Below are 14,791 nucleotides of genomic sequence, written 5' to 3' on the forward strand. Positions count from 1 at the left end.
AATTGTGGAAAAATACACATAACATAAAAGTTATCATTTTCACCACTGTGCCACCATCAGCACCATCCACAGAACTGTTCATCTTCCTTCCCAAGTGCAGCCTCTGTCTCAAACTGAAACTGGTATCCATGAAATACTGCCTCCCCAGCCCCTGGCAACCAGCATTCTATGTTGTGGCTCTGAGCTTGCTGTTGTAGGTTTCAAGGAAACAGAATCATACAATATGTCCTTTTGTGTCTGGCTTATTTCACTCTACATAATTAGTCTTTGAAGTTCATGCATGTTGTTAACAAGGCTCAGAATTTCATTCTTTCTTTTCAAGCTGAATAATAGTCCCTTGTATGTATCTACCACATTTTGTTTATCCATTCATCTGTCGGTAGACATTTGTAAAGCCCACTCTCCTAACTGCCACTCTTGCTGTCTCTTGTGACCTTCTGGGCAAGGTCATGCTGGGGACTGTGCTGTCATCAGGGTCTGCAGTGGGGTCAGAGTAGCCGGCTCACTTTCTGCTCGGAGAGTAGAAGGCTAAGGAAGGCTTCCTGGAGGAGGTGCCCTCTGAGCTGCCAGATGGACAGGAGGCAGCATTTTCTTCCAGGCATCTCCTGCATCTCTTCTGCTTCTCCAGCTGGAGTGACAGTCTGGGGAGGAGGGACCATGTCGTGAAGTGGGGATCGCGTGGGTGAGTGAGTGCCCAGATGAACACTTGGCCTGACCCTGCAGGCACCAGTAGAATGTGTCACCTCCAGGAGGACAGACGAGGGTATGCTTCAAGGTCATACAGCTCAAGGAGTCCAGAGAGATTCTGACTAGGTCTACCCAACTGGTCGGCCACTTCTCTCTAATTCTGTGAGTGGCCACCACTTGTGGTTCTTGAGGGAGATGGTGGTGGTGGCGGCACTTTACGAACCTCAAGGGATGCTCCCATGTCCAGCACAAGGTCAGGGGTACTAGGCTTAACCTTTCCAGAACACTCCCCTGGAACCCTGAGCAGTGGCCCTCCGCCCTGGAGCAAGTATCCTCAGCCAGGTTCAGTCCTCCGGTTCCCCAGAGAGGTGAGCTGCAGTCGGCCAGAACCGGGCCCACCACATTCACTGCGGGTGGCACCTTGATGCAGCTCACATATCCCAACCCCTGCCTCCCCAGCCACCTATGCTGTGATCATCAATGTGTGTGCTTGCTGCTTCCAGCGGCTGGGCAACTCAGGGGAGCTGTGTGAGCTTGGCAAGTCCTGGAACCTGCCTGTGCCTCAGTTTCCTCATTTTCAATATGGGGATGATGAATTGCCCACCTCATAGAGTTTTTTAAAAAAAGGATTTATTTATTGTAGAGAGAGAGAGTGCTAGAGAGCTCATGCGAGCAGGGGGAGGGGCAGAGGGAGAGAGAGAGGGAGAGAATCTCCAGCAGACTCCCTGCTGAGTTTGGAGCCCGACTCAGGGCTTGATCCCACAACCCTGAGATCATGGCCAGAGGTGAAATCAGAGGCTGGATGCTTTAACTGACTGAGCCACCTGGGTTTTGATGAGGATTAAATGAGTTCACATAAAGCTCCGAGGGTAGTACCTGCATCTAGGAAGTACTGTCTGTGAGTCAGCTATATTGCTATTATTATTATTATTATTTATTATCATCAGTACCCTTCTCTGCATATCTAGTGTGCAGCTCAGAACCTGGTGCAGAGCAGGCCTGACTTTGAGTTGTGTGTTCGGGCAGAGGGAGGGCAGTGGGTGGAGCCCCTTCTATACAGTTCCTGTCCCTCTGGGCCCTGGCTCTGCCCCTCTCCCCAGCTCTCTCTTCTCATCATAGCAACTCAGGGTCTCAGTAGTCACAGTAGAGCTAAGGCCAGGCAACAGATGGGAGAAGTGTTTGTGAAGATGACCAGGCAGGAACTGAAGACGAGTTGGCTGCTGTGGGTGGGAGGGTGGCGGGAAGAGGAAAGAGATGGGGGTGATGCTGGGTTTAGGCTAGGACTGCAGGGGGAGTGGTGGTGCTAGACCCAGCAATGGGAACACAGGAGGAAAGGCAATTCTAAAGAGGAAAGGAACCATGTTTTATGTTGGACCTGAACTCTTGTACCAAAGTGTTCCTGAAGCACATACTTTCCCCAGAGCTTGTGTTGGGTAACAGGAACCCAGGGAGTAACGCTTAAGGAACCCAAGGAAGCCCCGGGGCAATGCAGGAGCAGATGCATAGGCAGACAGGGGCACTCGGGTTTCCACGTTCAGGACTCCCAGGGGCCCAGAGAAGGGGCAGTCCAGCCCAGTGCGGTGAGGTCCGGGGGCATCGTCACAAACGGCTTCAGGGGGGCCCGGGTTTTGGATGGAGCCATGCAAGGTGAGCTGGGGCTCTAGTGGAGGTGCCTGCCCTCGCAGAAGGGCATCCTGCCAGCACAGAGAGGACAGAACAACCTGGATCATTCCACAAAAATGCGCAGCTTGGTTAGAAGCTGATTGGTGATAAGAGTGTGGGCTGTAGAGAGGCATGGAGTGGATGAGGCCCCAGAGGCAGGCAGGGCCCGATGGTGAAAAGGCAGCGGGGAGCACAGGGCCTCGGAGCTGGAGAGTGACATGTGCCGCCTTGCCATGAGGTGCTGATGGACATCGGGTGGAGGTGTCTGGCAAACTGTTGGTTTTCCAGGTCAGAAGCTCTGGACCACAGCATAGACTGGAGATGGTGACTTGGGCATTATGTGCTGGGGACACCAGTTAAAATCCTGAGCAGAGGAGCTCATGGAGGACAGTGGGCAGAGGGAAGACAGGTAGAGAGGACAGAGCTCAGCATCACCAACACAGACGGCTGGGTAGGGACAGGAACGAGTGACTGTCCTAGCAAAAAAAAATTTTTTTTTTGAGGACAGTCACTGTCCTCAAAAAAATTTTTTTAGAGCGTAAAATATATCAATAATGGATATACTGATTACAAGTCGCAATGATAATACTTTGGATATATTGGGTCCGGCATCACTACCATTAACTTCACCTATTTCTTTCTTGCTCTTTAAATGTGGCTACTAGGAAATTTAAAACTGATGCACATGGCTGGTCTTGGACAGCACTAGCCAGCTAGCCATCATTCATGCCTCATGCTCAGCCCCTGGTCATCCAGTGCAACTCCTCTGGGGAAGCAGGGTGGGGGGCTACCCTGCCCCTTGGCTCAGGGAGTCCTTCCTGTTACTCCCGCAGCTCCTACAGATGGAACAGGTGCGGCGGATCCCCGAGGAGTACTCGCTGGGGCGAATGGCAGAAGGCCTGAACCACCAGGACCCCATCATGAAGGTGCTGTCCATCCGAGGCCTGGTTATCTTGGCTCGCAGGACTGAGAAGGTGAGCAGAAGGCAGGGGAGAGCCCGGCCCAGCCTGGCCCTGAGCTGGAAGAAGGAGGGAGCCTGGCTATCACTGACTCTCAGATGCTGGACTCCATTTCTGTCCCTGCCTGTAAAGCAGATAGCCTTTAATAATTCCCCATACACTTTATTCTCATTGAAGTAGTTTCTAATCCAGTTGTTTTCACCATAAAGGCTGTACGTCTAGGAGGGGTTGGGGGATCGTAGTAGTTTTTCCTATTTTACAGATTAGGAAACCGAGGCCCAGATTATTGATGCATCTTAACATTGTAAAAAAAAAAAAAAAAGTGCTTTGTTTTCCTCTCCCAGGCACTGTGGCAGCTCATGGCATAGAGGGATGAAGGGACAGGATGTAGGTTCAGAAAGCTAACTAGCAATGCAGGTCTTCTACCTGCGCCAGCAAGGGGGTGGTAACAGAGGCCCTCGGCTGCCCAGACCCGAGTCAGTGAGGCCAAAGAGGACTTTGGGGACAGCAAGAGGCTGAGGGAGGGCATTCCAGGCAGCTGGGATGGCATAATCAAAGGCCTGGAGGTGGAGCACCTGTCCTACCAAGGTCATCTCAGTGAATCAGAGGCTGGGTCTTCTACCTGGCACCCGCATCCCAAACGGTTCTGCCCCGCAGACTGCCAAGGTGCAGGCCCTTCTGCCCTCCATGGTGAAGGGCCTGAAGAGGATGGATGGGCTGCTGGTGGTGGAGGCAGCCCACAACCTCAAGACCATCTTCAAGGGGCAGGACCGGAAGCTGACAGACAGCTCGGTCTATGTGGAGATGCTGCAGATCCTGCTGCGCCATTTCAGCGATGTAAGGGATCCCATGGGGGGGCTGGGGGGGCTGAGGGGCAGCCTCTGGAGGGTGTGGCCTTTACTATGCTGGGGACTGCAATACCTCCCGTGGCCTGCTAAGGCAGGGCACAGCGGTATCGGGGGCGTGTACCTCTTTCCAGTGGGCCCATGTCTTTTTATAAGTGGATTGCATTGAGAAAGCTCCTTCTTCAATCAGTTCTCACTGAGGGGACTCTTTTGAAATCAAGTCTCCCCAGACCCTTGCCTCATTGCAGTTGGCTCACCTCAAGGCTGCACGTGTTTTCCAGCAGAGGGGGGCATTTTCCCATTTGGCACTAAGGTACCTCTTAGGGGGTCCTGGCCAAGGGGAGCGGGCAGAACTCCAGACCTAGGCTCCAGTGAGGGGGGCACTGGCCCCGGATCAGCCCCACCCGACGGCCTCCTCCCTGTCCCATCTCTGTGCATCTTGTGCCCGGAGGGCCCCCGCAGAATGAGTGGGAGGACAGCCGCCTGCCTCCATGTGAGACTCAGAGGCCCAGGCAGCCTCTTGGAGGAGGGAGCCTGCCTGAGCCTCGGGGTCTGCTCCAGTCTCGAGAGGACGTGCGCTCTTCCTGCATCAACCTGTATGGCAAGGTGGTCCAGAAGCTGCGGTCGCCCTGCACCCCAGCTGTGGAGCAGCAGCTCATCAGGACCTTGGTGCCCCTGCTGCTGCTCATGCAAGAGGGCAACGCCAAGGTGAGCCAGGTGAGTGTGCATAGGCACTGGGCCCTGTGGCCGAGCCTCCCTCTGTGGAAACCAAGCCAGAGTCACTAACAATTTATTATGGACAAGCCTGTGTTCCAAAGGCACCCATGTCAGAATTCCTCCTCAAGATGGACTTCACTTGTGCATTTCAAATTGGAATAGATTTCTCCAGAATGCAGTTTCATGACACTTTTTTTTTTCCTGGAAGATATTCTGACTGTTCTGGAATTCCCTAGTTCTGGTATTGTCTTCCTGTTGGCCCCCAGAAATGTATAAAGACCCTGTTCCGCTGTTCTTGCCTCATGGCATGGGAATTGCCAAAAAGAGCCTATAGCCGGAAGTCCTGGGACAACCAGCAGCAGACGGTGGCCAAAATATGCAAGTACCTTGTGAGTGCTTTCAAGTTGTTCCCGATGAGTGTGCTAGAGGTGGGCAAAGCTTTCCCCTTTTTCTCTTCCTTCCTTTTTGCATGGGAATCCTGACTGGCAATTCCACTTTTACCCACACGTTAATTGGCTCCTGGATGTTCACCTGCCTTTCTGGCTTGTCACTTCTGGTGTCCCTCTCCAGTGGCTTATTGGACACCTCCCCACTGACCCACATGCACTTGAAGCTCAGCATGCCTCTTCTGAGCTGATGCCCTCCCCCTCATTTCAGTTCTGCTCTGTCCCTCTAGATCCCCAAAGCAGAAGCCTAGAATTATCCTAGACTCTGTCTCCCTCACTCTCCACATTTGATCAATCTTAAATATCCTAAACGTCTCTTCATCTGTTTCTTCACTCCCTGTCCCCATGCTCCTTGCCCTTAGTTTAGGGCATGGATGTCTTCCAGCAGGGCTGTCGATCCAGCCACCCCCCCCAGTTCTCTCCACCTTGAACCTCACCTCTTCCAATTCCATCCCCCCTTGGGCCACCAAAGCAATCTGCTTCAAACACGAGTCTGTCTGTGTTCTATCTCTATTTCAAGAGCTCCCTTCAAAAAGTTCGCTTTTCTGCATCTGCAATTCCCAGGGTATATTCTCTGTGGCACACACCCCACAGGAAATGCCCCACAGGGGAGAAAATAGGTTCTAAGATGAATAGGGTTGGGAAACACTGCCTTGTCATCTTCCTCTCGGGGGTTTGCAATGCCTTCAGCTCACTAAAGGCTCTGAGGTGGTCCGTGCTAAGATGTTCCGTGGTTGCTGAGTCCGTGGTCAGGCCACCCATACCCCATGGAATGCACGCTGCAGGAGGCAGCCCGGTCCCTCTGCGCACCATTTGGGAAGCTTTGCAATAAGTCCTATCTATATCCCTGGCTGTCAAGGGACCCCTGGACGCAGACTCGGAGACAGAGATTAGCATGCAGGAGGGTTATTTGAGCATGGCCTTGGGATTGACACCTATGGACGGGAGGGCGGGGGCAGGGAGAGAAGTCAAGCCGCAGCGTAGCTCTGGGGGAGCCTCAGCCATCCCTGCAGTGAGATTCCCCACATTTGGGGACGGGGCCAGGTCTTTACACGCTCGTGTCTGTTTGTTACTGGATACCAGCCACCCTGGGAAGGGACATGACCTTGGGCCAGCAGTTCTCTTCCACGGAGGCAGTCCCCAGTGTTGGGGGAGAAACCCTTCACCTCAAAGGGAGATCTGGGTGGGGTATGCCTGCACCCCTCCCAGCAGTCGAATGAAAATATGCAGAGTAACAGATGGTTCCTGGCTTAAGAAAAGGGCTGGAAACCACCACTGTCAGTAAGGCTCAAAACCCCTGCAATCCAGGGTCTCTTATTTTTACCATCCTTGCACGAGGGAAAAAGAGGCCCAGAGGAGGTGTTCGGCCAGGGCGCTAATTCAAATACCGCCCTGTGACCAGGCAGCGGGTGGAGAGTGATTGTGGGTGACACGAAAGTGGTGGGGCCTATGTCAGCCTGGGGGCCAGGCCCTGTTGAAAGCCTGAGTGGGTGGGTGATCCTGCTCATGGTGTAGGCCGCTCTTGCCAGCTCCTCTGCTTTCACAGGAAAAGCCAGAGACCCAGATTTTTATAAGACATCAATTAGCAATCAATTTAGCTTGTTGAAAACACTGTGTTGGTCACGGCTCTGCCAACTCCTCGTGGTTTGTGGGCTGCCGGCTTATGACCTCTGTGCTAGGCCCTTCTAGAGCCTCTGTTTTGGCTTTTCAGCATCAATAGGTTTGCTCATGAGAGAGTCAACTGCTAGCCTTAGCTTTAAGGAGGGAGCGGTAACCCATTCATTCATCCATCCACCATCCATCCATTTACCCGTCCATCCAGTACTTTCTGGGCATCTGTGCCACACAAGGCTTTGTCCAGGATGCTGAGAAGTTGGAGCTGAGTGAGTTGGCCCCTTCTCTCGTGGGAGCTCTGGGTCCGGTAGGGGAGATAGGTATAAAAAAATCACAGCACAATGCCATAGGTGACATGCATGACAAGGGCTGTGCCAAGGTGGTGTAGAAACATGAAGAGTGGTGAGATCTGCTCTGAAAATTGTGAAAGGCTTTGGGAATGAGGTGGCTTCTGAGCTGAACCTCAAGGGATGAGAGAGATCTATCAAAGATGAAGAAGAGAGGGAAGGGTACCCCAATCAGGAGCAATCACTTGTACCAGGCATGGAGCTGGGGAGAGCTGGGGCCATATCCTGCTATCAGAGCAGAGTGTGCATAGCAGGTAGAGGCATTGGTGGAAACAGGCTGAGAAGCATGATCATGAAGGGTTTGATGCCAGGCCCATAGTTTATTCTCTGACATGCAGATTGTCAATAGGAGAGTAATTGTACCAGATTCTTCCTCATCTCCTTCAACAACCTTTTAGCAGGTTGTCTGCCCCCAAATTTCTCCATGATCAAGCTCATCCTGAATACCACTGTCAGACCATTTTGCCCAAAAACATTGCTTTGTCATTGCTCTATCAAGAATGGATGCTGGCTTCCTATTTTCTAATGCCTAAGTAAGCCTTATTCCTATCTGGATTTTAAGGACTTTTAAGACCTCTCTAGTTTATTCTTCACTGCTCTGTTACTTGAATTCTTTACCCTGATCAGAGCTGTCTCCTTATCTATCATGTCCCTTGAGTGCCATGTCCATTCCCGCTTGGCTGGACTTTTTATTTTAGAACTTTTCTCTGAGATGCAGCACGGGGGTGAACGGAAGAGGATACACCCAAGGCAGGAAGACCATGGAAAGCATGTTGCAATCCACTAAGAGAAAAGGAGGCCTGGCCTCTGGGGGCCTCAGGCAGAGGCCAGGATGGGTGGCAGAGAAGTTTAGGAGGCAAGGAGCTGAGGCTTGGCTCCCTGACAGGGTCACCATTCCTAGGTTTGGGAAGAGTGGACGGGCAATCAGTCCCTCTGAGGGCCCAGCACTCTTGGGCTTTCTCTTTGACTCAGGTGACTACCCACCAAGACAGCGCCTTCACATTCCTCAGCCAGAGCCTGGAGTATGCCAAGAATCCCCGGGCCTCCCTCCGGAAGTACTCAGTCATGTTCATAGGTAACCTGGTAGAGCTAGTTTGCTGCTAGGACTCTGCCTGCTCTCCATTTTGCTTCCTCCACTTGGAAGGAAGCTGCCAGTCCCCCTGGCACCTGGGAAATGCCTCCCTTGGGTTCAATGTTTGGCTAGCAGACCGTCATGGTGCATATTGGAAAGGTCTTCCCTCCTCCAAAATCCCTGCTTAGGAAGTGGGCCACAGGATGGGTCCAGCCTGGAGTCCTTGTGCAGGTCACAACCTTGGCAACTGTACACAAAGGAACTCTGCTTCCTGCCTTCTCCCGCCCCAGTACAATATGGGTCCAGGTCCAACGGGAGCCTACCATTGACTGTGTTAGGAGGGGCCAAGCTGTGCAGTAGAGAGATCAGATCCATGATCCCCTTTCCGTGTGACCCCAACTGAGTCATTTACTGCCACTGAGTCTCAGTTTCCTCACCTGTAAAATGGGGATTGACTCCAGTTTCACAGATTAGATGAGACAATTTTTAAAAAATGTGACGTCTGGCTAGTCAAGGTGCTCCCTCCACATCAGCTCACTCCACATTTCCCATAATCCCAACCTCTGCCTTTCTGGGGAGAAAACAACTAGATTCCCCTCAGTCAGAATCCCCCACCTCAGCCCAGACCCTTCTGATGGCTTGCGGGCATATCTCCTCCCAGCGACTCTCCTCCCCTCCCCCAAAGAACCACACACTCTTCCCCAGGACCAAGAGACCCCGCTGCCCAAGAGCTTGGAGAGAGGATAACCTTCCCATCCCCCACTTTGAAAAGCCATGCTTCTTTTGGTTCCTTTCTCCAGTTCACTTGTGGTTTTCATCAGTCCACTCACCGATGCACCCATTCACTGGTTCAGTAAGCAAACATTGCTTGATACTCCCTTCTGTGTCAGGCACCATGCCTCGTCTAGAGAAACAGAGAACATTTCAGGAGGTGATGTGGATGGCAGGGGCGGGCGGTGGGGGGGACTGTGGTGTTAACATGATCCAGTCAGGGACAGAGGAGCGATGCCCAGGACTGGGGGCATCCCTCAGAATGTGGGGTTCTGCTCACAGGCAGCTTCTCACACAGAGTGACATTATTTCCTAGACGCTGACTTCTCTAAATCGTGCTCCAAATTAATCATGTGTAAAAGCATTAGTGTTGAACACTTGAGTGTGTTCTCTGAGTCAGAGGCCTGTGCTGGGGAAAACCAAGCAGAGGAGAGGCTGTGTCCTCCCCCACACACACATCTCCCTCCCAGCCCCCCCGGCCCGGTGCTGTGATTCCTAACCTCTTGGGGGTTGGTGAAACCCTGAAGAAAGTTATGAACACTTTCCCTAGAAGAATGCGTACATGCATACAATTGTGCGTGTGATTTAAGATCTTCAGGGACTGCCCTGCCCACTCCCCCACCTCGAGTGTATCTAGGCTTGAGACCTCAGTTCTGGTGGGAGAGGTTCATAAGTCACAAAATGCATCACAGTATATACAGGGGAGGGAAACTCCGATGTTCTGAGAACCCAGAGAGGCACCTAACTTAGTTTGGGCTCAGGGTCAGGAAGGATTTCCTGCAGAAGTAATTATGTTAAGCTGAATAATCAAGGATAGATAGCAATGAGCCAGGCAGAGAAATGTGGGAACAGCCTCAGAGCAGGTGGAGGTCTGGCCTGGTCCCATTCAAGGACTGTTGGGAAAGGCACGTGGGCAGGGAGCCAGGGAGCAAGACAATGTGGCCGACGAGCAGAGTCTCAGGCCCTCCAGTGCCCCACCAAGCACCTGCACTCAGGTTCCCTCACACAGATGCTGCCCAAACTCACTGTAGAAGGCAGCTGAGGCAGCACCTTCCCAAGTCTCAGATGAGGACACTGAGGGCCAGCCTAGGTAAGGGACCACCTCGGGCCACACTGTCAGAGTCAGCAGCAGCCCAGATCCCGTCCCTGTCCCGTTGCCACCCATGCCCTCTGGATCTGCCACCTCTCCCAGGACCCCTCTTAGAGACTCTGTGCCAGGGTCAAAATGAAGTTCTCCTTTTATGTTCTCATTCGTGGGACCCAAGAAGGGTGGAAGAGTTTCTCTTAGGAGGTTTGGTCTGAGGGTGGGGGTCAGAGTCAGGAGGTGGAGGCACTCATGTCTTGGATTACACTCAAGGCTCCCTGGTCCCCTGCATGGAGAGCATAATGACAGAAGACCGTCTGAATGAAGTTAAAGCGGGTGAGTCACGCCCTGAGTCTTTGAGAGCTCGGCGGGGGTGGGTGGGGTGGGGGCAGTGAGAGAATGAGTGGGCTCACAATGGGTGACAGGAAACAGAAGGGATAGATCTCAAAGCAAGTGGCTTCAGCTCAGCCCAGCTATGATCGTCTTTGTCCACGGTGAGCAGTGCTAGGGGGTCACCAAGATACAGAATACACAGCCCCACCCTAGGAGAGTTTACAATCTAGGAAACCAGACTAGGAAATAAGCTCCAAACCATTTAGTGCAGGGTGAGTAGTTCAGACTCTTAATGGGGCAGATTAATTTTGTAACTGGGAAAACTAATGGGAGCCTGAGGGTGGGGCAGTCCCAGAAGGCTTCCTGGAGGAGGCAGGTTTTGATTCAGGCTTCAAAAGGCAGGAATGGGTTGAAAAGCTGGGAGGAAGGTGAGATGAGGGGACACTGAGCAGAGTGCCTGAGCCAAGGCATGGAAAGGAGAAGGATGAGCTGTGAGACCAATGTGGGGACGCGGTCCTAACAAGCAGCCTTTCCCTCCCCATGCCCCAGCTCTGGAAAACCTGAGACACGACCCAGAAGCATCAGTGTGCATCTATGCAGCCCAGGCCCAGGACCACATCTTGGCCAGCTGCTGGCGAAACTCCTGGCCGCTGCCGCACGGGGACTCATGGGTGTGCGACCCGGCTGCCACACACCGCTGGAGCCCCAGCTGTGAGAACCTGCCCACTTCCCACCAGCAGCGCTCCTGGATCATGCAGACCCTGGGCTCCTGGAAGTTATCCTTGAAGCAGTGATGTCCCCGAGCCCCCAGCCCTCCTCAGGGGTGGCCACGGCCACAGCCATCCCCCCTATAAATGCCACGTGGCTTACCTCTCCCCGTGAGTGTTCCCTCAAGGGAGACGCCGTGGCTCTATGCAACGCTTCTGCAAGACGAGTGTGGCCTTCACTGTTGACTCGGTCAACAACTACAGTCTCACACAGGCTCTTTTGTCCACATTTTATAGATGGGGAAGCCAAGGCTCCAAGAGGTGAAGGGGCTGCCTCAAGGCCACAGAGCAAGTCTCCCGCCTGTCTCACTGCCCCCCTCCCCCACATGATTGGGGTGGCTTTAGGGGAAGGAAAAGGAGGGACTCTCCCACCCCATGACATCGGCACATTCTGGAGCCCTGACTACTGAGTCCCACTCTTGGGGCTCTGCTCAGAGACTAACTGTTCCTTATATGGGTCACATTCACTGAGCACCTAACCTGGACCAGGCCTGCTCTGAGTGCTGGAGGAGAACAAGACGAGTCCCAGGTCCTGGTAATTCATACTCTGAGACAGTGGTTTGCAAAAGGGGTGATTTTGACATGCAGGGAATATTTGGCAATATCTGGAGACATTTGTGGCTGTCGGGTGGAGCCCAGAGACGCTGCTAAACATCCCACAGGGCATAGGACAGCACCCACAGTGAAGAATTATCCATCCCGAGTTTTCAAAAGTGCTCAGGTCTAATGGAAGTATCAGAGAAGTATCAGAGACAGGAAAGACACCAACAGCCCAGTGCTGTGATGAAGGGACTCCTGGGAGCTGTGAAGTCCAAAGATGTACCTAGGCTAGCAGGGAGTGGGGGTGTCAGGGAAGGCTTTTCCCAGAGATAAGACACCCACCCGCCACGAGGGGGCTTGGAAAGATGACCACGTGGTGGGGGTATATAGAGGACAGGAAGGTGCACAGGACCAAGGGCCAACTGCTGATATGTAGGTTCAGAGGATCCTAGAATGTGTGTTTTGAGGGGGGAGGAGATCAGGACCAGGACTAGGTCCCTAAGGCCTTGGAGGCTGTGTGAGGGAGGGAGACCTCAGGGAGCAGCGGGAAGACATGGTGTCGTGTGAAGCTGGGGAGAGATGTGGGCAAACACTGGCTTTAGAAAGCTCCTTCCTCTAGAGGATCAGGAACCCTGCAGACACGGCTGGTGGGAGTGTGGAGGGGTGCAGCCCTCTGGATAAAACCTGTCATTATTCGGTCGTACCAAGTTTAGGCACGCCAGGACCTGGCGACTCCGCTCATGAGTACACATCTTGGATGTTTGCTCTTCCCACGGGTCCATGCAAAGAGACGAACGAGGAAGTCTCCCACAGCGTTATTTGCGGTGCCTGAGAGAGGAGGTGGCCTGGGTATCCACGGTTAGGGAGCGAAGGGCACTGTGGAGCCCATGCAGCAGTTTGAGGCCAAGGGGGACGTGTTGCACCACGGACAGGACCTAAAACCTAGTGCTGAGGAGAAAAGTGCATAAAAAAATGCATGCATGAAAGAAGTCACATTTTGCAAGAACACTTAAAAACTGAAAATACACATTAAAACACAGAGTGGTGGGAAGGAGTAAAGAGGAGGGCTCTGGAACATGAAAGGGAATAAATGATAAAAGGGAGGGGAAGAAAGCTCACTCTGTGGTGGAAGGAAAGGGGGGGCAGTGAACAAGAGCACAGACAGGATGACTTGGCTGGAGACTTGGGGGAGGAATGGAAGTCTGGACTGCAGGGTCAGATGGAAAGGGGGACCAGACCTTTGGGAGATGGAGAAGAGCAATTTTCAGAACCTGGTGGTTGATAGAATGGAGGAAGGGGGAAGGACAGGGAGGTGCTGGGGGTGCTGTCTGCATTTCAGAGTGGATGACTGGGTCAAGGGTGTGTCCCTCCACTAGGTCGTTCCTCTGGACCAGAAGCAGGTTCAGGGGGAGAGGAGTTCAGGCTGGATGTGGTCAGTATGAGAGGCTTGACATCTCACGGTAGTAGAGACACCCACTGGGTGCCTGGCGGCACAGAGGGAGGCTGGGTAGAGGGAATCAGGGTGGAAATAGGTTTGGGATTCCTCGCAGACAAGGCTGAGGTGAGATTCCCTGGGCAAAGGTGTAGAGTACATTTAAGCTCTTGCTCAGATGGGGAGCCTATGAAGTTGACCACACAATCATCTGCCAATAAATCGTAGGCTGAGACCATCGGGATTCTGGGCCTAAGAGAGAGCAGGAAATGGGGGTGATGCTTGTGCCTCACCTTTTCCATTGCCAGGAATGTTCAGAAGCAAGGCCTGCTTGGAGTCTCACAGTAGCCATATGGAGTTATAAAGAAGGCAGACTGGCTTTAGTGCCACATTCTACAGATGAGGACAGGGCTTGTAGATGAGTGGGTCTTGTCCAAGTTCACACGAGAGAATAGCAGTGTGGGTCCCAAAGTTCTCCCAACGCCCATGTCGGAGCTCTTGCCACCCAAAGAGACTGCTGCTTTCACTGGCCAGAACCTAGGTCTGGGCTGGCTTTGACAATCGACAGCTGTCACATTCTGGGTCTGGGTGGCTTCGAAGCACAACAGAGGCTGACAGTGTCAGTAATTGGCCAAGACCCCCAAGTCGTGTTGAGTGGGAAGGGTCCAAGAGCACTCAGCAAGTCAATTTCTCACTTCCTAAGCCTCCCCCAACACCACCTATAAAATGAATTCTTGCCTCTCAGGGTTTTATGGGAATCAAAACATGGAAGCCAAAGGATTTGTAGGCTCTGTACCCAAGAAGGGAAAAGACCATGAAGAGGAGAATGCAAATGGGAACCATTAGGGAGCAGACTGGAGGAGGAAGTGTGGAAAAGGAGGCTCAGCTCTGGATGAGAGGAGACCCTTGGACCAGGTGTTCTGCTGGGTATGGGGGGGCTAGAAGGGGCAGGACACAGGTACCCTGGAAAACTTATGGCCGTCTGGGAGTCATCCGGACTTAGCCCTGCTGTCTGTCTCACCCTGGGATCCGATCATGACCAAGCCTGCCAGCTCCACTACTGGGCCTCCCATCTCTCCTCTCCTCTGGTCTCTCACCAGCAGCCTTGTCAATCTCTCAATCCGGCTCCTCCCATCAGTCCTTCATGGACAACCCAGGCCTTCCTAAAACAAATGTGTCCTTAGGTCCATCACTGGCTCACCATCCTCTGCAAGATAAAGGCTACAAGATAAAGGCCCAACTGCCCTCTGGCTGCCATTGATCTTGCTGGCCTTTCCTCTCGACTCTTGTGGTACCCAGCATGCCAGGCTCTTGCACACCACCATGCTTCTCTGATAGGGGCTCCCACAGCTGCCTAAAAAGCTGAATTCCCCTCCAGCTCCCATCCATCTGGGAAGACCTTCCTCATCTCTGCTCTCAGCTCCGCAGAGAACGGGGGTCTGTGAAATCTCGCCGACTCCCGGAGGTGACACCCACCCTTCTGTGCCTCCACTGTGCAGACTTGTGAAAGGCCCT

The 14,791-nt window shown here is 53.0% G+C and overlaps 1 protein-coding gene across 1 annotated transcript in view; it reads left to right on the forward strand.

The window, feature by feature from the left end:
* The window catches only part of MROH7 (maestro heat like repeat family member 7), a 41,873-nt gene extending 30,533 nt beyond the window's left edge, over positions 1 to 11,340 (forward strand). The window contains exons 17-23 of the mRNA XM_059376653.1: positions 3,183 to 3,323; positions 3,966 to 4,145; positions 4,715 to 4,870; positions 5,137 to 5,259; positions 8,250 to 8,352; positions 10,478 to 10,540; positions 11,087 to 11,340. Of these exons, the coding sequence (XP_059232636.1) occupies positions 3,183 to 3,323; positions 3,966 to 4,145; positions 4,715 to 4,870; positions 5,137 to 5,259; positions 8,250 to 8,352; positions 10,478 to 10,540; positions 11,087 to 11,331 (1,011 nt within the window). The 3' untranslated portion in view covers positions 11,332 to 11,340. The remainder of the gene's footprint in view (positions 1 to 3,182; positions 3,324 to 3,965; positions 4,146 to 4,714; positions 4,871 to 5,136; positions 5,260 to 8,249; positions 8,353 to 10,477; positions 10,541 to 11,086) is intronic.
* The last annotated feature ends 3,451 nt before the right edge of the window (positions 11,341 to 14,791 follow it).

Source organism: Mustela nigripes, chromosome 14, assembly GCF_022355385.1.
Source record: "Mustela nigripes isolate SB6536 chromosome 14, MUSNIG.SB6536, whole genome shotgun sequence".
Lineage (NCBI taxonomy): Eukaryota > Metazoa > Chordata > Mammalia > Carnivora > Mustelidae > Mustela > Mustela nigripes.